This window comes from Phodopus roborovskii, unplaced genomic scaffold, assembly GCF_943737965.1.
Source record: "Phodopus roborovskii unplaced genomic scaffold, PHOROB, whole genome shotgun sequence".
Classification (NCBI taxonomy): domain Eukaryota; kingdom Metazoa; phylum Chordata; class Mammalia; order Rodentia; family Cricetidae; genus Phodopus; species Phodopus roborovskii.
This window is the reverse complement of record NW_026126514.1, coordinates 17462494-17485372: the sequence shown is the minus strand read 5'-3', so window position 1 is coordinate 17485372 and position 22879 is coordinate 17462494. Positions and strand designations below refer to the sequence as shown.

General features: G+C 42.2%; 1 protein-coding gene across 1 annotated transcript in view; it reads right to left on the bottom strand.

Moving 5' to 3' along the window:
• Positions 1 to 21239, bottom strand: part of Klhdc1 (kelch domain containing 1) — a 30086-nt gene extending 8847 nt beyond the window's left edge. Inside the window, exons 1-11 of the mRNA XM_051195921.1 lie at positions 21033 to 21239; positions 14728 to 14798; positions 14135 to 14252; positions 13582 to 13700; positions 11942 to 12020; positions 10868 to 10951; positions 9780 to 9863; positions 9251 to 9309; positions 6803 to 6915; positions 4169 to 4241; positions 561 to 645 (exon numbers count right to left, since the gene is read on the bottom strand). Coding sequence (XP_051051878.1) covers positions 561 to 645; positions 4169 to 4241; positions 6803 to 6915; positions 9251 to 9309; positions 9780 to 9863; positions 10868 to 10951; positions 11942 to 12020; positions 13582 to 13700; positions 14135 to 14252; positions 14728 to 14798; positions 21033 to 21128 — 981 coding nt within the window. The 5' untranslated portion in view covers positions 21129 to 21239. The remainder of the gene's footprint in view (positions 1 to 560; positions 646 to 4168; positions 4242 to 6802; positions 6916 to 9250; positions 9310 to 9779; positions 9864 to 10867; positions 10952 to 11941; positions 12021 to 13581; positions 13701 to 14134; positions 14253 to 14727; positions 14799 to 21032) is intronic.
• Positions 21240 to 22879: the final 1640 nt, after the last annotated feature.

The window sequence follows — 22879 nt, the reverse complement described above, 5'->3', positions numbered from 1 at the left end:
TTTTAATCCTAGCACTAAGGAAGAAGAGCTGGGTGGATCTCTGTGAGTTCAAGGCCAGCCTGGTTTATATAATTAGTCACAGGACAGCCAGGGTTACATATCTCAAAAAAAAGAACAGCAACAACAAATTTAAAGATTAATTCTCTAGGTGATTATTACTACAATTATGTATTCTTTTATATACAGACACTGTAACACATTCAAACTACAAATGCTTATATTTTGGTAAGGTTCAGAGAGAAATAGAAAGGGGAACTGTGGCTGCGTGCGGCTTGGGGAGTGAGTGCCAGCCCAGTGTGTGTGAATGCAAGGTCCGCGGCTCAAGCCCAGCACTGGAAAGAAAAGGCTATTTTTAGTAACTTAACTAGTCAAACCAATAAATTGATCTTGGTCTGTGAAGCTGGAATCCCCGACACTCATCACAAAGCCTCTGACTTGGAAGGGTGGTCCTCCAGGCAACACTTGTGGTTTTGCGGTGCTGTGCAGTTACCATGGCAACAATACTGCCATGGAATATCATAGTTACTCAGAGAAAATGTTGAAATGTAAGATTTGCTTACTGTGTCCAAGAAAAGTAAGTTGTCTTTGCTCCCACCAAACACCATTATTTCATTTTCTTTTCCCAAACAGGTTGTGTGCCATAACCTGTGATGGAAACGTAGAAACAGTGAGACACTGTCTGGGAAGACAGCACACATCACTCCAAAGCTCATACTCTAAAGGTGAGCTAGTCAATGGCTCTCTCAAATTCACTGTATTTCAGTTAGAGATGACTCCTAGTGACCCTGTCTCAGCCCCCAGCTTTGCTAAGCCCTTTAACTTACACATACCATCCCTGAAATGAATTTAAAAAGCTCTTCCTCAGGTGCAACAGGCACCTGTTCCAGCTTTTGGTGGCCTCCATGTCAATTCCTGCCACAAGCACGTGGGACTCCCTTCTCACATCTACTTCAAATCCATAGCTCTGGGTACAGAATACCATAGAGTGTTCCGCATCCCCCTCTGCCATCTCCCCCCAACCACACACAGTATTAAGTGCTACCTTTTAAATAATCTTTGCTGTCTCAACCACTTCAAGAAGTGTTCACTGGTACCTAACACCTGCACATACACACTGGCACAGGGCAGTGACCTGAGCCAAGTGTGCCATGATGAAATCTGGGTAACTGGCTCTTTGTGCCTCAAACATCCCTGTCAGGAATCTTCAGGGTTTTCTCCTGTCAACATTTGGGAATACACTGTGTGTGTGCATGTGTGCGTGCATGTGTGTGTGTGGTTTTGTTTCAGTACTGGGGCTGAACACAAGGCCTGTGTATGTGGCAATCCCTCCCCCACAGAGCTACACCCCCAGTATTATGGAAAGTTGTTAAAATCCACTGTTGTCTTCGGAACTTCCTGATCAAGAGGTATCTCTGCTTGAAGATGGGCTTTCTAGCTTAATATTTATGATCAACAACTACTTTCCCCCACAAAGCTTAAGTTTTGCCTTTCCCCAGATGAGCCTTCTATTTTCACAATGACAGTAAACCACTGCAACTTGAATGTTCTCATTTTCCCTTCCAAAAATGCCCAGTATGGTATTCTGCACCCAGTAGGTACTCCAAAACTTTTGATTAGCAAAAGCAAACACAGAAGAAGATTAACTAAGCCATTAAATATACAAATTGTCCCATGAAGGAGTAGAGCATCTAGTGTTTTTTGAGAAATGGTATGATAGGTAATTCATACCTATTTCAAATTTCACATTATGCACCAAAAGTGATTTTATTGCTTTATAAAGCTGAATATTTCCACAGACTCTAGCTCTCAGGAAAAAGAAAAAAAAAAAAAAACAACAACAACAACAAAAAAACTGCAGGTAAATTCTCAATTGTACAAGATAAACAAAATTTTACAAAGTCATTGTTCTGACTTTAAGAGAGCACTATATTTTTCTTTTTAAAAAAAAACGGGCCTTTTTGTGTAGCCAGGCTGGCCTGAAACTTGTTGTGCCTTTCTCTGTCTTCCAGGCACTGGACTGTAGGTGTATCCCACCAGGCTGGCCTGGAACTCACTATGCATCCAGGCTGCTCTCAAACTCCTGGCATCCTCATTTAGGATGCTTTCTTAAGAGAACAAATTACTGAAGCAACAGTCACCCAAGAGAAAACTATATATTACACTTATTATTGTAAAATGTATTTTTAGACATTAATCCCTCTTACTTAACCCCACAGGTACAAACAGTGAAACTGCACACTTTCTTCATTTCACACACACACAATGCTCTACAGAGAGTTGTATAACCAGCCAGGCACAGATTTCCACACAGTGAGGCCTAGAGAGCAGAGCTTCATCACAGCAGTGAGTCTCCGGCAGGATGCTCTGAGGCATCCATTGCACACGGCACAGGGCAATGCGAGCAACAGCAAGTTGTTCTGAATTGTTCCCATCAAAATGTCCCCTGTGCCAAGGCTGTGGAAGCCTTAACACTCGAAGAGGAGAATCGGGCAGCTGTCACTCCACATTATAGTGTGGAGAGGCACAAACTGCACCAAGACGTGGCCTCACGGTCACTTTCATTCAAAACCACGCACATACATATATGTTCTCCTTACACTCAACTCTACCCCACCTGTTCTCCTCCTCACCTCATACCTGAAGGCAGATCTGCCTGTCTTATCTGCCTGAGGGAAACTCGGACCTGGGCTTCATCACCGAAGAACACTGGAAAGCCTTTCCTGCCTTGGTTTTGGTGGCATCTAGCTTGCAACCTGATGTTTCCTACAGACTGACAGTTTATGTCCTCTCACAGCTGCTCTACACTTATCACCTAAACATTCTAATAAAGCATAGTATTGACATGACACATCAGCGCAGTCAAAAGAAAGCATGTTACACAGCTCTAGCTCAAACTAGCATATTATTGATAACAATTGTTTTGCACTAAGTACTCATAAGACTGGAAATATAAGTCAGACATTTTAAATTAAACATACTATTACCATTTTCATTATAATTAATGTATTCATAAAACAAAACAAAACCTAGAGGAAATCAGGAGTCCCCTCATCTCACAGATGAAGACATACATGTCATAAGTGACTTTTTAAAGCCAAAAACTAAGTAGTAGCTGAACTTGAATGTTGTCTCAATTAAAAAAAAAAAAACTCTAAATTAAACAAGTATGTTTCAGAAGAGCTAGAGGTGTTAATATAGTCTAATGAATTTTTACACATAAAAATCAAGAATAGCATATGTAGTCATGATTGCCTCTAGACAATATTAGTACAGGTTTACATATCAACAAACATATTTAGGTCTTTTTCTCAAATAAGCTATCAGTTGTCATTTGTTAAATAAAAGAAAGATATAAGTTGACTTTATGCTAACATATACAATCTGGAGTAAGGCCACTTCTGAAATATGGCATGAGACAGCATGCTGTCTGCAGATGACCCTGTGGCACGCTGTATCTGAACTTCCTATGAGGACACTTTCATTACACTAGTCAATTAAATTGAAGACATTTTTATGGTACTATTTGATTCTCTTTAATAATAGCATATTATTTCTATAATATTTATCTTACACAATGAATAAATAGCATTTGCTTTTTCAAAATATTCACATTAATGAATATATCAGACTGCTATTTATTTTCAGAAAAGGTCTTATGTAGCCCACATTGCCATCAAATTCACTACATAGCCAGTGATGGCCTGGTCCCCCTGCCCATACTCCCCAAGTGCAGAGATCATAGGGGTGGATCATCCCTCCCTGCTCAGATGGTTACTAAGGAAAAAATCATCTGTCTCTACAGTAACTTGAAAGCAAGTATGCCCAATATATTAATTTAAATGTCTTCTAAAAAACAACTATGATTAAAGGTGATGCTATTCCTATTTATTAAAAATAGTAACATTAAAAATTGATCTTATGCAAGGTTTTAAATTACTTTATTAGACAAGATTACATATTTAGTTAAAAGTAACATTTTCAATTGTACAACTCTGGATAAAAAGTATATAAATCATTTCCAATAAACATAATCAAAATAATAGTTTTTATTCAGTTAGCATAAAGCTAATTTGATAAGTAACTCTGTTGCTTATGTTTCCTTTCAGACACTGAATCCTGTCCTAAATCTTCATATTTTAAAACTCTCAGCTGTTTTCTTTGGACTTACCTGGGCCTGGTGTAAGGTAAATGTCTAAGTTGTTTCCAGCAGTTTGTTATAATATTATGAATCCAGCCATCACCTGCAACATTAGTACAGTTCAAAAATTATGATTAGGCCTTCAGGTTAAAACTTTAATGTTTTTTACAGGCTTATCATGTTACATTTATATCATTATCTTGGGTGTGTTTGCATATTCTTCATAAACATTTTAAACATCTACAAATCGAGAGTGCCCCACATCCTAGAAGCAACAACTGTTAAGGTTTGGGGCTTTTAGTAAGGTCTGTACTTAGCACACATGAGCCTTGGGTTTATGTCAGCCAAAAAGAAGGAAAAGCAAAGATCAAGTGGAGGGAGAAACCGGAAGGAGGAAGAGAGAGAAAGAAGAAAAGAAGTTTGCCACATGTGCTGTTTGTGTTGTCCTTCTTGTCCAATTGGTAAATCAAATCCTATGTCTTGCATCGTTCTCCCCAAAAACACATCAATACACATTGCTAAGCTGGATGCACACTAAAACTAAATAAATGTTTTGGTAGTCATGTAACCAAATCTTCATCTTCCTCTATAAGGAATAGAAGGAAGAGTTAGATCATTCAATGTCCCATATGCTAATGATCAAAAATAGCAAGTATGGGTCTGGAAAGATGGCTCAGCAGTTAAGAGCACAAGCTGCTCTTCCAGAGGTCCTGGGTTCCATTCCCAGCACTCACATGATGACTCACAACCAACTGTAACTACACTTCCAAGGGATTCAACAGCCTCTTCTGGCCTCTATGGACACTGCACACAGGTAATGCATAGATATACATGTAGGCAGAACTTCCATACACATAAAATTTAAAGATATACTAATCTCTAGTGAAATATACAAATTATATTCCAAATTTAATGAAAAAAATCTCAGCAGAGCATGTTGGTGCATGTCTGTAATCTCAAAAGTAGTTAGGAAGTATGGTGGCAGGAGGATCAGAAGTTTAAGGTCATGCATGGCTATATGGTGAGTTTGAAGCCAGGCTGGGCTCAGTGAAACCCTGTCTCAAAGCAAACAAACCCAGCCCAGAAACTGAAGAACAATGACCTTTAAGAATAATGAACAATCTACTAGGAACTTGTGGACTTTGGAGGCTCCAGATACTTCTTTTGAAAATGAGGCTGATTTCAGGTTCCATACAGCATATGTAGAGGGAAACATCAACTCGGGTATCTTCCCCAGTTGGCTCTCCATCCTCTTTTAAGGACCCTTCACTGACCTAAGGGTTCACTGATTGGCTAGACCACCTGAATGGGAGAGCTCTAGGAATCCCAGTCTCACCTCCCCAAGGGCCCCAGGGTCACATTCAGGCGCTCATACCTACACAGCAAATGCTTCCAACTGAGTTCCCTAGGCCCTCTACAGGAAGAATTATAAGTAGTTTTCTGGGTATGTGAAGTTTCTTAAAAATATCTCTACCCATAGAAAAAGTTTGTGGTTAAGAGTCCACAAGATGGCTTAGCAGATAAATGCACTTGCTGCCAAATCTTAAGCGTAGCTCCCAGGATCCACTTGGAGAGAACTGACTCCTGAAAGTTGTTCTGATTTCCACACCCATGTTATGGCATAGACACAGACACAGACACAGACACACACACACACACACACACACACACACACACACACACACACACACACACAAATAAAATGGAAATAAAGAGAATTTTTTTTGGTTAAGAAAATAATCTAACATATCAAACCCAGTTATATATATCCTTGGTCAGTTGTGTGTTCTGATGCCACAATTTACTGATGAAGAAAAACTGCACTGGTAAACTCATAACTATTAGAATCAGCAGTGATAGGGGTTATAGACTTCTGGGCCCCAAGATAGTTCAGTGGATAGCATTGCAATCTTCCCAGATCAAGACACAGGACCATGGGATGTGGAGATGGAAAGGGGCTTTAAGTTTCTCTCTCTCCTTTCTCTTGGTGCCTTGACCATGACACATGTCAAGCAGGCATCCACCAGTGAGCTATAACCCTCAGGCCCACCATATCAATTCACAATGCAAGCATATGGATGGGAATACAGAGGGAAAAGAATAACTTTGGGCTGGGTGGTGGTGGCGCACCACCCAGCACTCCGGAGGCAGAGACAGGTGGATCTCTGAGTTCCAGGCCAGCCTGGTCTACAGAGTTCCAGGGCAGCCTTCAAAGCTACACAGAGAAACCCTCTCCTGAAAAAACAAATAACTAACTAAATAAATGACTTTGGTATAAGTATGAAAAATAATTAATCAAAAAAAAAAAAAAAAGTCTCAGAAGGTAAAGGCGCCAGCTGCCAAGCCCGGTGACCTGAAACCATGTAGGATTAGGAGAGAACCAACTCTCAAAAGTTGTTCTGTCTTCCACACATGCACTACGGCACATCTTGCATATACATCCATGCTCTTGCACACATAAGAAGAAATGTAAAATGGCTTTTAACCATCCACACCCCCAGGAAAGAGGCCCCTCAGGCCACTACTGCACTTGCTCTCACACTCCCCAGGCAGGGACTGGGACATGGACATGCCCTTCCCCAGGCGCCTGCCACCTGGGTGGTGCACATTGCAAGACTTGGGGTAAAAGAGGTAATGACTGCATGCTAAGCTGTATGGACTTACTCAGTGGAATATTATCTGCACTTAGTCCACCAAATAGGAAAAGCTTATCGTCAGCTATTGCTGTCAGTGTGTGCCATGACCGATGTTTGGGGCTTTCTCCATTAACAGAGATCCTGTAGCAAGGGAAAGATTAAAATCCAACTTTGAATTAAGTGAAATGAAAAGACTTTTTCTTTTTTTTATCATCTCAGGTCTTATTTTTTTTTTCTCCCACCACAGTCTCATCATGTAGCCAGGCTGGTCTCTGGCTCACAGTGTTCCTGCCTTCGCCCATTAGTGCTATGCATTCTCCGCCTTAAAGAGATCTTAGATCTTAAAGAGAAAGCTGAGCTGGGGAGTGGAGGGACACACCTGTAATCCCAGCACCCAACAGGCTGGAAAATAAGACCAAGCATTTGAGACTAGCCTGGACTACACAGTGCCTTCAAGGTCAGTTTGAGTTATATACTGAGATCTTGCTTGGAAGAGGGGGGGGGGGAGAGGAAAGGAGGCGGGAAGGGAAATAAAGTAGGGAGGGGAGGAAGAAGGGAGAGAATGAAAAAAAGAGATAAAGAAAAACAAAGGGAAATAAATACTTTGGTTATAAATCCTTTAACAACCACAAAAATATGTTTTAAAAGGAGACTACTATAACTTTCCTCCCAGCAATGGGAACTAATATTAATTTGGCATATATCTTTTAGGACTTCTGTGTAAATGTGCTTACTATGAATACAGAAATGGGCCCACAAATTTCTCCGCAACAATTTCATGCAGCATCTTCTATGATGCCTCCACAAAGTAGTGTTTTTTGGCAACCTGGCAGCCCTCTGGGCACAGGTGCTGGGATTGAATTAATCCCTGTGGTAGACTAGAGGACCGAGCTCAAGCTTTATCTAGATTTTGTTTTTAGTTGGCTATTGATTTTGTTTGGCTGTTGTTGTGTGTTTTGTTTTATTTTTAGGACATAGAGTTTCTCTGCATATATCTGGCTCTCCTTGAACTCTCTCTGTAGACCAAGCTGACCTGGAACTCAGAGATCCACCTGCCTCTGCCTCCTGAGTGCCACCACTGCTCAGCTTAGAAAAAAGTGCTACAAATATTTCTTTCAGTTTACTTCTGGTTTATTTCCAATATGCTTTTTAGCATCTTGTATACATTTTTGTAGAGAAATGTTTAATCTTTTGCTGGTTTTATGAATCAGTCTTTTTCACTTACTAAGTTCAGTTTACATAACCCTTAATGCCAACATTTTAAGAATAGCTTGTTATTATTCTCCTCTCACTTTTATGGCCTTATTTATTTGGGGGTTTTGGTTGTTTTAAAGACAGGGTCTTGCTATGTACCCCAAGCAGGTCTCAAATTTGTCATGTAATCAAAGCTAACCCCAAACTCACTGTCTTCCTGCCTGAGACTATTGAGTTTACAAGTGAGATTATTTGGTATACTACCAGGTCTGGCTATTCATGATTTTATTTGCATATATATGTGTGTGGAGACCAAAGATCAGCAACAGGGCTGTGCCTCAGGAGCTGTCTACATTGGTTTTGTTTGTTTAAGACAGGGTCTCTCACCTGCCTGGAACTTGCTGGCTCAGCTAGGCTGATTGGCCAGTTAGCCCTAAGAATACACCTATTTCTCTCTTCCCAGGGCTGTGACTGGAAGCACACACCACCATGCCTGGCTTTTTATATGGGTTCTGGGCACCTGAGCTGGGTCCTCATGTTTGCTAGGCAAGCACTTTCTGGTTGAGCTAGTTCCCTAGTCCTTGTGATTTATTTATTTATTTATTTACTTATTTATTTTTTTTTCTAGACAAGCTCTCTCTGTGTAGCCCTGGCTATCCTGGAACTCACTCTGTAGACCAGGCTGGCCTCCATCTCACAGAGACCCACCTGCCTCTTTCAAGTGCTGGAATTAAAGGTGTGCACTACCACCAACTGGCCCATGGTTTTATTTTTAATAGTATTTATACTTTATAATAATATAAAGTAGCCATGATTCCATTATATTACAAGAATGTCCAAATTAATACCTAAATATATTCTGTTGCTAAACAATATAATGAGCCACAAACAAAATCTGACTTTTATCCATCTCAGTGTGTAGGTGTGTGAAATGACTTTATTCAGCCACTCCATCTTTTCTAGTGACCAGTCCCCAAATAATACTTATTATAAAGCCAAGAATCACATGACTCTTTTCAACTCTTACTATTTTTATGTTTTTTATGTAATTTGCATAAACTCCATTTAACTAACTGTGCTACCTGTCTCAAAAGGAAGAAAGGAAGGGAAGAAGAAAGGGAGGGAGGAAAGAAGAGGAAAAGAAGGAAGGAAATTTTAATTTTATATTTCTTGTTTAGATATATAATCTAAATATAATATATATGTGTATATATACATACATACATAATATCAACCTGCCCACACCCACCCCTACAGACTGGACCATAGACTCCAGACTTACCTTCCAGACCAAGTCCAGGTATCTAAGTTTAGATAGTGTAAGTCATTCATCCTAGTTTGCTAAAATAAAAGCATGATAATTGGACAGTGTTTTAACTCTTTTATGGAATAAAATGTTAGTTTTCAAACACGTTCAGATTAAGCACAAATTGCTTTATTCTACTTAGCACTGGAAGCTTAAATATTGGGAATCAATTCTAAGCATTAGGAAAATTAACATGGAGCTCCCAAAATAAAGTGCCAGAGAGGCACATGAAAGAGATGGATTTAAGCTAACAGAGTTTAGGTGATAAGATTTTTAAGCATTCCTGATCCTGTACTCAAGTGAAGGGTCCTCATTAAAGTACAATTAAAAATCACCAATAACAGTGTGTGGAGGGTCTCTTTGGGAAACAGAAGATAAATACAAATTAGTACTAGGTGCAGCTTAATCTCTAGGTTATTTGAAGGTTTGCATGCTCCACAAAATTCGAAGTCAAGTCTTTATAAACATCACACATGAAAATATCTTTTCCATTGAAAACACTGACCAAAACGCGTCCGCCAAAGATATACCCTTTATTTCCCAGAACTGCACATGAATGCGCGGCTCGAGGCTGTGGTGGGACTCCACCCTGTAAGCAGAAATCAAAACAGAGACAGACATGAGGCAGCTTTACCAGCCCTTAAATGCCCACCGCCCTAACAAAATGAAACTTCATACAAACTGAGCTTGAAATATAAAGATTTAAAAAATCAAATTAAAAAAAAATCTCTCCTCTCTTCTCCCCTTACCCCACTCCAAAGACCCAATATTGCATCTCAGAGACTAAGAATTTACTTATGGCCCCCAAAGTCCTCAAAATCACAACTTCACTGATGGTTTAAGTCAAACCAAAGAAGCCCTTTATCGTGTCCTAGACATGGTGGGTTTTAGAAGTTGTTTTGTTCTGTTTTTGTTTTTTGTCTTCCTAAAACTCTTAGAATTAAACACACACACACACACACACACACTTCTCTATACTTTATCTTGAACAGAGCTTATCTGATGTTTCAGGCTCACTTGGATAATTGTGCTAAAATCCAGCTAGTATAAAAAATTAGTATTGACCGCTGTAACAGCTAAATTAAGAGAAAACCATTTTAAATGATTCCCAGCTGGGCGGTGGTAGCAAACACCTGTAATCTAAGCACTCAGGAGGCAGAGACAGGTGGATCTCTGTGATTTCGAGGCCAGCCTGGTGAACAGATTGAATTCCAGGACAGCCAGGACTATACAGAGAGACCCTGTCTCCAAACAACAACAACAACAAAAGTAATTGTTAGTTGTTTTTAAGGGAGCATCTTTGGCTGGGTGTAGTGGCCACATCTTTAATCCTAGCGTGGGGGTGCAGGGTGGTGGTGTGCTGTGGGCAGAAGATTGCAAGTTTGAGGGCAGTGTAGTCTACATAGTGAGACCCTTTCAAAACACCAAAGACAGAGAAGGAAAGAGGAGAGGGGGAATTATTTTACATGCAATTACAAACCCATTACCCAAAAGCAATTATTAAGAGAGGGAAAGCCAGTGAGAACTTGCGAGGGCTGGGGTAAAGGACCAGCTTTGGCTCCAGAGGTCTCTGGGTAACTCAGTAGCACTTACTTTAATTTCTGGTTGAGACCAAGTCCTTGTCTTTGTGTCAAACACATGGACATCATTGTGCCATCCCCAGAATATCTGCTCTTCCTAAAAACAGAAGCAAATAGTTAGGAGCTTTGTAGCCAACACACCAGCACAGTTCTGGTACATATTGCCTGGCGAAGTGACAGGCACACAGCACGCCTCACAGCTGCCCCTCAGCCCGTGCCGCAGTGAGGTCCACTCCAGCTCTGCCACTCCTCATTCTACGAGTTTCCACTTCTTCAGCTGCGTGAGACGGAATGAGTATTTCTGTTCTGAAACCTATTTCAAACCTTATTTTTGCTATACTGAACTTTAGATGGCTATTGTTTCCTGTATTCAAAGAAGTACTAATTGGGGAGTGGTGGGTGGGCTGGAAAGAGTCCTCCACACTAAGAGCACTGACTGCTCTTCCAGAGGACCCAGGTCTAGTGCCACGGAATGATCCAACACCCTCTTCTGGCCTCTGCCAGCACTGCACACACATGGTGTACAGATACACGCACAGACAGAACATCTATATACACAATACAAAAACAAAGGTTAAAAAAAGGTAAGTTTGCCAGGCATGGTGGTGAGTATCTTTAATCCCAGCACTCAGGAGGCAGAGGCAGGGGGATCCCTGAGTTCAAGGCCAATGTGGTCTACAAAATGAGTTCCTGGACAACCAGTACTAGAAAGAGAAACCCTGTCTCAAAAAAAAAAAAAAAAAAAAAAAAAAAAAAGCAAGTGAATAAACAAATAAATTTAAAGTTAAGTTCTAATTTACCAAGCAATTTGGTTCCTCCCATTTAAAAATATTTTTTTATAGCTGGACATGGTGGCACACACCTTTAATCTCAGTATTTGAGAGGCAGAGACAAGTGGATCTCTGTGAACTTGAGGCTAGCCTGGTCCACAGAGAAAATTCCAGGATAGGCTCCAAAGATACACAGAGAAACCTTGTCTCAAAAAACAAAAACCAACAAAGAGAGAACAATTTAATTCACTATTCCTAAGGCTTATAGTGATGCCAAATTAAAAGGAAAAAAAATTAAAGTTTGATTACATCCTTACCCAAGATGCATCATGGACATCAAAACAGTCTTGAAGTTCACTGTGCCTCCTGTACCCATAACCCCCAAAATATATTAATCTGAAAAACAAATGCAGAAGGATACACTTTAGGAGTCTTGCTTCCTTTGTTCAGAGATAGTTGAACTGGCTGGGCACCGTTGTTCATGCCTACAATTCTTGCACTCAGAAGCTGAGACAGGAGATTCTCACGTGTTCCCAAGTGAACCTGAGCTACATAATGAATTCTAGGCCAAGTCCAAAGTGAGGTCCTGCCTCAAAAACCACACACACAAAAGGAAGTTGAGGAGCTGGAAAGATGGCTCAGTGGTTAGTAGCACTGGCTGCTCTTCCGGAGGATCAGGGTTCAATTCCCAGCACCCACATGGCAGCTCACCTCTGTCTGTTCAAAGGTATTTAATACCCTCAAACATGCATGCATACATGCAAGCAAAACACCAATGCACATAAAATGAAAAATAAGTAATGATTTATTGTATTTATTTATTTTGGTTTCTTGAGACAGGGTTTCTCTGTGTAATAGCCCTGGCTATGCTGGAACTCTATTTGTAGACCAGACTGGCCTCCAACTCACAGATATCTGTCTGCCTCTGCCTCCCAAGTGCTAGGATTAAAGTGTGTCACCACACCCAGCTCCAAAAAATTACTTTTTAAAAGAGGAATTTGAAATAGATTTCTTCTCTTACTGTAACCACCTAAACAAACCAAATAAACTATACAATTATAGTTTACAGAAAAATCAAAGACCTAAGGGAACAATGAGTCATACAGGAAAAAACTCAGCAGGTGATAAACCCACAGAAGGAGAGAAGAAATCCACAGGTGCCCTCATGTCTCCTGCAATGGCAGGAGAGAGGGAACTACGCACATGGGGACTTGTAAAGAAAAACTACCAAGCTGCCAACAGTCATGCTTGGACTAGGATGGCAAATTAGTCAGAAGAAAGCCAGTCTCAGGGGTTTTGAACACATGTCCTGATTCTTTAGGGAGTGCTCAGTATTGGTCATCAAAAGCTGGATTAGGGGCTTGCCTAGCTTGTGTGAAGCGCTGGGCTGAATCCAAAGAACTGAAGGGAAAAGAAGCTGAAATTCGAGAGAACAGCTGAGCAAATGCCCTGGAGACAATTTAAGTCTTCACCACTAGAAGCACCTGGATCTGAGCAGAGTTGCTGTGCCTTGGAATCATTTGAGGAGTTTCAAACAGTCAGATCCCCGGGGACTGTACTTGAATAGGTGTTGGAGCTTTAGAAGATTCCAGTAGCAGAAAAAAAGAAACACAGACCTCCGGGTTCTTTGTGATGGGGGCCAAGGGGAAGACAAGTGGACAAGGTAGACAGAGGAAGCTGTCCTTCCCACTGCACACTTTTCAATATAGCTTCAGTTTTTAATCATGTCAATGTGCTAATGATCTAGGAACTTAAATAAGTTATTCGAGGTGAAAAATCCAAATATCGTTTCTTCCATGTTCACTTTTATGACACAGCTCTTAGCAGTTTTAGGGCTGCTGTTGCCACTGACATCAAAACAAGCCTATAATTACTAGAAAACATGACGCTTCCTCAAGTGTGGCCAAAGGCTATACCCTGACTTAAGGACATTTAAAGTGCAGGTGTGCCGCTTTACCTGTCTTTATACACCCAGCAGGAAAGTTTGTCACGAGGTGTGGGTGGTTGTCCATCAAATTTGGTGATTTTTTCCCAGATAAAACTTCCATCTTTTGTTCGTAAATTGACAAAGTAAAGCTTTTAAAAGATGACAGTAGTGTTAGGAGTCAAGACATCTGAAAACTAAATCTGTATGGGGGGAGGAGCCTGCCATCTAAAAACTAACCTGACTTATTTCCAACAAATACCCATTAGAAAATTTACTGTATAGAATAGATGAGAACAAGGCAGGATTCCAGGAGCAAAGGGTGTGTAGAACAGTACACTGCGACAGTCTTTCCCTCTCTCTGCTCTGGCCAGTGGGTAACAATCAAGACTGCAGCTAACTGAAGTAGGGGAACACCCAGGAAGAACATGGCTGCTGCATTCTCCATCTACCTGTAAAGTCTAATGACTACAAACTTAGGATGTACTCCGGTTATCTTCTTCTTAAAATATGTGCAAATGTGTGGCATGAGATGACAATTAGGGATTACATGTGGCTGCACTCTTGAATTAAAAGAGAGGATTACTCGGTTGCTGTATCCTTTGTCATCATATCCTCCAAAAACATACAGCCTGCCATTGATGCAGGCCCCACAGCTTCCTGACATGGAGGTGGGGAGCTCTCCTTCCATCAGGTGCATTTTCCTGCAACAAGGACCACAGAGAATCTCTTAGCTTTCCAGAAGGCAGAAGCTCCCTGTGAACTCCCTGAGTATTCTCCCCATGGCCAACTATAATAAAATGTAATCGTAGCCAGGTTGCTGTCAAACACACCTATAATCCCAGTGCTGAGGAGACTGAGCCCGGAGGTTTGGGGCCTGTCTGGGTTACAATATGAGACCCTATCCCCCCCCCCACACACACAAGGAAAACTATATAAACAAAAAAGTGTAAAGAGATCCAGAGTAAAGATTTTCCATCCTGCTGGGGGAGGGGAATAGTCATCACGGCTGAGTGACAGTGATGGCTTTGAAAGGAATGGGGAAGGGCACAGCCAGAGAATGAACTAAAGGGAGAGGAGACAGACACTCATCAAAGTATGCTCTTCAATTCCCTGTAGTCTATTAAAGCCTCTCTCAGTTACAAGACTCGGGACATTTTACAATTTAAAATTACTTACCACAGTCCACTATCAATATCATAGGTCCAAATTTCATCATTGGGTAAGTAGACCTCATTGTCTTCAATAGACTAAAAATCAAGAATACACACAATTACTATTTTTCATTATGTTTTTCAACTATGCAGTAACAAATAGTTCCTTGGGGTGAGAAAGGCTGAAATGCATGTTTAGAAAAGATGGGTGATGATGGTGTATGGCTTAAATCCCAGAACTCTAGAGGCAGAGGCAGGCAGATCTCTCTGAGTTTGAGGCTAGCCTGGTCTAGAGTGGGTGACAGAACAGCCAAGGTTACAGAGAAAGTCTGTCTCAAAAAACACCAACAAAAATGTTCTGAATAAAATGAGAAATATATGAGTCTCAAGAAAAAGGCTTGGGGTAGCTAAACTTCCACACAGAAAAACTCTAAGAGACACAGCAGAGCATCACAAGTCACACGTTATAGAAGACTGTGCTTCAGGATCAGGATGAAGAGAGAAAAAAGGTTTTTTTGTTTGTTTGTTTTTTTTTTGTTTTGTTTTGTTTTTAGATATAACTAGGCACGCTGCCCCAGGTACTTTAACCCACTGAACACATTTTGAGGGGGTTGTGGGATATTTATACACTGTGTGAAGATGTATTGCTGTGATTGGTGTAATAAGGAACCGAATGGCCAATAGATAGGCAGGAAGAGATTAGGTGGGACTTCAGAGGACAGAGAGGACTCTGGGAAGAAGAAAGGCAGAGTCAACAGTCAGACACAGAGGAAGCAGCATGAGCAATATAGAGACGCCAGAGAGACACTGAAGAGGTTGGACATATGGTACAGAGTAGAGGTAACCAAGCCACATAGATGGTACAGTAATACAAACAAGTTAATTTAAGTTATAAGACAAGCCTGAGCTAATGATGACACTTTCATAATTAATAATGTCTCCATGTTGTTATTTGCGGGCTGGCAGTCCCTACAACAAAGTACTGTTCCAGGAGTGCCTACTACGTCTTCAGCATTACTGTCTCCAGAGGCTGTTCTACTCATGATTCCTGGCCCGGAGACACGTGGGAAACTTTTGTGATTATTTTCCCAGCAGGTTGAAAAGCTGTTATCTTGGATCTCTTTAACACCTTAAAAAATTATTTGTTTTTTGTTCGTTTGAGATAAGATTTCACTTTGTCAGACAGGCCTACAACTGACCACCAACACTATGAGGCAGAAGCCACATCTACTTGCTATAGTTAATTTTCCACAGCTTTGGAAAGTGTCCCCATATGTAAAGGGCAAATAGAGTTTATGCTGGATGGCTAAGCAGAGTAATTCCTGAAAAACTGACTGCACCTTCACTTTAGTCCATTTATTTATTTATTTATTTGGTGTTTTGAGACAGGGTTTCTCTGTATTGTTTTAGAGCCTGTCCTGGAACTAGCTCTGTAGACCAGGCTGGCTTCGAACTCACAGAGGTCTGCTTGCCTCTGCCTCCCGAGTGCTGGGACTAAAGGCATGCACCACCAACGCCAGGCTTAATATGGAGGAGGTGGAGACAGGAGAGTTGTACCACAGCTATCCTGAAATCTGTAGCAGCAGGCAGTATGACAGAAACAAAGGAATCCTACGCACACACACACACACACACACACACACACACACACACACACACACACCAAGCATCATTAATCTGAGCAATGAAAAACTGCAATGGAATACCATGTCACCCTCACTGTGTTGGCAGAAACATTAAGGGCAGATGGTACCAAATGTTGTTGAGGATGTGGAAGAATGAGGAGGCTGGTGGAGATGCAAATTAATACCAATATTTTGTCAACAGTCTGAAATCTCCAATTCAATTTACCTGACAAGTGGCCCAACATTCTATTCTTCATACACACCCTAGAGAATGCACATACCCTGTGCATGTATAATAGACATGTTGTAAGAATGCTCACTGCAGCATTGCTGATATAGAATTTTTTTTTAAAAAAGCAACATTCACCAATAGTGGAATAGATTAGTAACAGTAAGTTTTCATAACACAATACTAAACAGGGATACACTTCAAATGAATGGATCATGGCTTGAATGTATTTGAGAAATATCTGGTGATATTTAATAAAGTTTTTAGCACAGGCACTGAAGAATTGGAATAGATAATAAGTAAGAGGACTAATGGGGTGGGATGCTGTTAGTGATGGTGGCAAATAGCTTGATCCCTAAGTGTAATGACAGTGGAGGAAAAGCCAGGCAGATCTCTGAGTTTGAGGCCAACCTGGTCTATAGAGAGTTCCAGAAGAGCCAGGACAAGACAACCCTTGTCTGGAAAAATCCAAAACAAACAAACAAGAGGACTAGCCATGCAAGTGTATTCGGGATGACAAACAATGCATACATAAGCTGTGGCTAGAGAGAGGGCTCAGTGATTAAGAGAATTTCCAGAGGACTAGGGTTCAGAACCCAGCATGCAGCTCGGCACTTGGGTGGCTCACAACGACATGGTACTCCCATGTCAGGGGATTTAATGCCCTCTTTTTAAAAACCAATGTGAGGTCAGGTGGTGGTGTCCCACACCTTTAGTCCCAGCACTTAAGAGGCAGGCGGATCTCTGTGAGTTCAAGGCCAGCCTGGTCTTGAAACAGAGTTCCAGGACAGTCTCCAAACCTACAGAGAAACCCTGTCTCAAAAAAAAAAAAAAAAAAAATGTGCCTGGGGGTGGTGGCACAAGCCTTTGATCCCAGCACTCAGGTGGATCTCTATGAGTTCAAAGCCAACTGGTCTACAGAGGAGGTCCAGGACAACCAGAACCTGTCCAAAAAAAAGAAAGCAAAACAAAAAGGTCCTGACTCAAAAAGAAAAGGAATTAAATGATTAAAAAAAAAAACAGGACATAGACTTGAATACTCAGAAGTATCCTCCATAAGATTTGTAACAAAAATTAAAGAATGGTGTCAACAGTCTGAATGGAATAGTAAACCCTGGAGCCATAACAGTGCTGACAAAGTCTCGGGCTTCACATAGCATCAAATTTGTCTGCAAGAGCTTCAAGGTTTAATGATGTTCAAAGGAAATGGAAAACTCCCTCAGCCACCAGAGGAGCAATGTCTCAGGAATTAATAAAACAAAACAAACAAACAAAACCCACACAGGCTGGAGAGATGACTCACCACTGGGCATGTATGCTCTTGCAGAGGACCCAAGTTCAGTTCCCTGCACCACACTGGAAAGCTCACCACTGCCTCAAACTCCGGTATCAAAGGATCTAAGCCTCTTTCCTGAACTCCTCGAACAACTGCACTCAAGCACACATACCCACACACACACACACATACAAAAACGTAAAGAGAGCCTGGCCACAGGCTCGTGCTCCCCACATCTAAATAGTCTTCATTTGCCACATTCCAAGTTTTCCAAGTTTTATAGGTTGTCCCGCTGAAAGTGCTGGGAGCGAATCTCCCATTCAGAGGCAGTTTATCTTAAGATACTGCCCATGATATTGGTGTGCTATACTGCATAGCCCCCGACACACACACACACACACACACACACACACACAGAGTGGGGGTGAGGGAAGCAGTGTGGTCAACAAAGAAAGATAAATAAGGAACTTGGAAAGTGACAGTGATAATTCTAAAAGGTTTTCTTTCTTTGGGTTTTTTTTTGGGGGGGGGACATGCACATAGCCCATAAGGCACTTATGTGGAGGTCAGAAGACAACTTGTAGAAGCAGCTATCTCCTTCTATCACATGGGCTCCAGGGAGCACACTTAGGTCACCAAGCTTAGATCAAGCACCTGACCCTGCTGAGCCATCTCCCTGGCCCTGTTTCTGAATCTGACAGGTGAGTGTGTTTAACTGTGAGTGATATTTTATGTGTTCCTTAGTATATAAAATCCATAAAACTTAGCTGGGCATATCGGTGCACTCGGAAGGCAAAGGCAGGTGGATCTTGGAGTTGGAGGCCATTCTGGTCTACATAAAGAGTTCCAGGACAGCCAGGGCTATACAGAGACCCTGTCTCAAACTCCTCATAAACAGTGAAGAAGTGACTGTTAAGTAGTTCATGGCTCATCAGAGAAACTGGAGACCCAGCATCCTGTCTTGCCAAGAGCAAGCTCTGAGGCCACACCACAGAGAAGTCTGTAGACTGACAAACATCGAGAGGCAGCTGAGATGCAGCTATACCCCCGCCTCTTATGCCAGGCATCATGGACTTCTGAGATTGTAGTGCCAGTGCCATGCTCCTCTACAGGGATATTACTGGACTGCTGCTGATCCCTGGGATTTAAATCTGTGTTCTACTTTTCAGGCTTTGTTTGTAGTTCCTATGCCCTATGGAATATTCTTTAGCTGTCCCCTGGAGAACTGGACTCCCACCGATTACAACTTTCCATGGTGAAAGAAGTTTTAAAATATTCAGACGTTTTCCTTATGGCCTCAAAGAATTCTGTACTGATTTATTTCATTTATGGAGTTGAAGCGAGTCCATACAAAGATGAGATATTAGAAGATTACTATTATTCTTGAGACAAAGTCTCATGTATCCCAGGCTAATCCCTGAACTCACAATGTAACAGAGAAGGCCCTTCAGCTCCTACTTCTCTTGCCCAACTTCAGATGTTACAGGCATGCCACTATACAACCTGGCTGGCAAGATTATTATTTTAATTTTTTCCAATTCACTTAAACTTAACCTTGTCAACACAGCCTGCTATGAACACAGCAGAAAAAGTTTAGTAAGTCTATATCTCCTAGTGATAGAGCTTAAAAACATTAAAAAAAAACCTTTATGTGCACACAGCCATCACTATATATTATATATGTATAAAGTAGTTTTTCCACAAAACACAAATTCGAAACCAGGCCAGGAGACCACTAATAATCTCAACACTTGGGAGGTGGAAGCCAACCTGTGGTACTTGAGACCTGTTTTAAAACAAAACAAACAAAAAACAGACAAACCCACCAAAAACAAACAAACAAACAAAAACCCTCCAGAAATAAATGGGAGAGCTAGTAGTGGTCACTCATGCCTGTAAATTTGAACACTTGAGAGGCAAAAACAGGAAGTTAGCCAGGTTGTGGCCAACCTGGGCTACACAAGAAATTCCAGGCCAGCCTGTGTGAGCTGCACTGGGCGATCCTGTCTCAATTAAATTAATTAATAAAACAAAGCTCGAGGAAGCAGCCCCTGGTGTCACATGGCCATCAAGGGGTCAATGCCTTTTTTTTTTATAAAATGGAGACTTGGAGCAGAAGAGATGACTCAGTGGTCGGGAGCACTGGCTGCTCTTGCAGAGGACCTGGATTTGATTCCCAGCACCCACACAGTGGCCCATAACAGTCTGTAATGTCAGTTCCAGGGATTATGACCTGCATGGGCTGCAAGCATACACAAGACGCAGACATACATACAGGCAAAACACTCATGTACATAAAATAAGGTAAATCTAAAAATATTAAAATAAAATGGAGACTTGTCTACTATACAGGGTCACTTTACAGATTAGATTGTAATCTATGATCCTACTGATTAAGATCGAGAGTTCCTAGGTACATGCCAGATATAGTGGGCACTCAAAAATTAACTCTGATTTTTTTTCTGATACTGCGCTAAATTAGGAATAAACACACAAAACAACAACAAAAACCCACTTGGACCTGAGAATTCTTAGCACACACAGTATGCACTTTATTTCTTTTTGATTCACTCGTGTTACAGGTCTGTCATATAGAGGTATAGAGAAGTCAGAAGATGCATCTTCTATTTACAGTAGGGCTTCCATGGGGCTTATTTTCTAATCTGTAAACGAACGGGGTTGGCGTGAATTATTTTTCCAACTCGATAATCCTTGCTATCACGCTACGATCATAGAAACAAAACAAACACACATTCCAACCGCCATGGTAATACGAATTTTCAACCACAATTCTCTGTGGTGTGGTATGGCGAATACGAATCTATTTTGAAACTCCCTAAAGTACTTAATTAGCAAAGAAATGCCAGAAAAAAAAGCAAAAAACAGCTGATACATTTAACTGCTTGGTGACTTCGGTATTTTGAGTCGCACCGTGGCAATAAGACGCACAGTATAACAAGGCACGGCGTCCTGGGGTCCTCTCCAGCCCTGCGCCCCTGAGGCTGCAGGAGTCGCGCACCCCGGGACGCCGGTTGTGTGGCCTTGGGAACCGGAGCGACCACGGGCGACCCGTGGCGAGTGGGGTGCGCAGCGCAGCGCAGGCGAGATGCCTGGAAGCCTGCGGGGGTGCCGCGTCGCCGGCCGTCATCCCCCAGCCGCCGCTCCCGCGCCGCCCCGGAGCGCCCGCCCCTTCCCCTTACCACGTAGCCCCCCCACACGTAGAGGAAGTGTCCGTCCACCACGGCGCAGTGGCCGCTGCGCTCCTCGGCCACGCAGAACGCCTGCGAGTCCGCCATCCGCCCTCCGCGGCCCCGCCAGCTCGGCGCCGGCTCGCACGCACGAACGGAACGCGAGGAGGGTCCAGATTGGCGGAGGCGGAACCGAGAACCCTGCGCGTCTGCGCGGCCGCCGCCCGGTTCGGGGGGCCTGGCTGCTCCCCGGAATATGGGCGCTCCTTGGATACGCCCCGCACTTCTCCCTGAGCCTCTCTGCAGCCTCTGTCTGGACTGCTGAAGTCTTTAGTCATCTGGAAACGCTTCCTTCACTTCCTTCTCGCGACGTTCTCTTTTTATTTTAAAAGATTTTATTTTCTGTGTGTGTCTGTGTATCATGTACATCGTGGAACTGGAGTGATGGGTATGAACCTCCATGTAGGTGCTGGTAATCAAACTTGGGTAATCCTTCCAGCCATCTCTCCAGCTCAGTGATGTTGATTTGTGAAGTGAGCTTTCTTATTTTCCTGCACCTGAGCCACTGACTGGGTTTATGAATCTCACCTGGGCTAGCTTATTGACATACATATCCTCCCAGCTTTTTTATGGTTCAGGCAATGCTCTGCCAGTCCTCCTGCCTCTGCCTCCAGAGTGCGCGCACCACCTTGCCCGTCTTTTTTTTGTGGGGCGGGCGTGGGGGTCGGGGGTTGTAGGAAATCATATCCAAGGCTTTTGCTTTTGTAGTGTCTGGGTGCTAAAGTTTTTCTTTTTTCCTTCAATTGTACTTACTTCCATGCTCATCACAGTGGAAGGTATTGGTGCCCGAGGCACTGAATGATAGTTTCTATTGTTTCTTCCTGGTAATGTGTGTGTGTGTGAACACAGGAGGCATACTTCCATTTAACCCAGAAGGAAGCATTATTGTCTGCACAGCTCTGTATCTTGCTTTTCCCACTTGTATAAACTCTTCTGTGGAGAGGAACAAATCTCTATTCAACAGATCAAAGAAACAATTCCATTCAAATCTCAGTTGATGAACCAATGAGTTAGTTTAATTACCATTTCAAGAGCAGGGGCTATGCCACTGAATAAAATATCTCTGCCTAGCAACTGTTAATTGCCTACAAAAGCTGGGGGATGGGAGCTTGAGAATCTTCCTTCCCTTGCAACTGTTAACTGCCTATAAATCCATTGGTGGCAGGGAGCCCCTCCCCCACCCCATTATAATCACCGTGCTGATAGCCTTCTACAACATTCCACCTCTTACCATCTTCCCGCCTCCCTCCTCCAGGATGTCCCTTGAGACTTGGATAGGTTGCATAGATGTCCCGTTCAGGCTGGGCATTCTAAACCACCTGGGCCAGTTGAGTCTCTGCAGTAACTGTTGCCTGCTATAAAACAAACTTTATTGACCAAAGATGACAGCTGCACTAATGGATAAGCATAAACACAAATATTTAGAAGGCAATTAGACAGACACTTATCACTTAGCAAAGGAACAGCAGCAGCTTTCAATAAAGTCTATGGTCTCCTCAGCCATGGGCTTTTGACCAGGTTTACAGACTCAGACACCAGTCACTTCTTGTGAGATCCACGAATCCAATTAGAAAATACTTGCTTGTACCCATAATAGTTTCACCAGTGGGCACATCAGACCTGACTTGTTGATACTGTAGCCTTCAGGAACTGCAGCCAAGTGAGAACAAGGTTACAATTTTCCCCTAACCAGCCTGCATAGTGCCTTCCAGAACTATGACAGCTAGCCAAGAGGGAGGAAGGGCCAGTTCAATCCCATATTGATTTCTCCATGTCCTTCCACCAAGGGGGAATGTGGT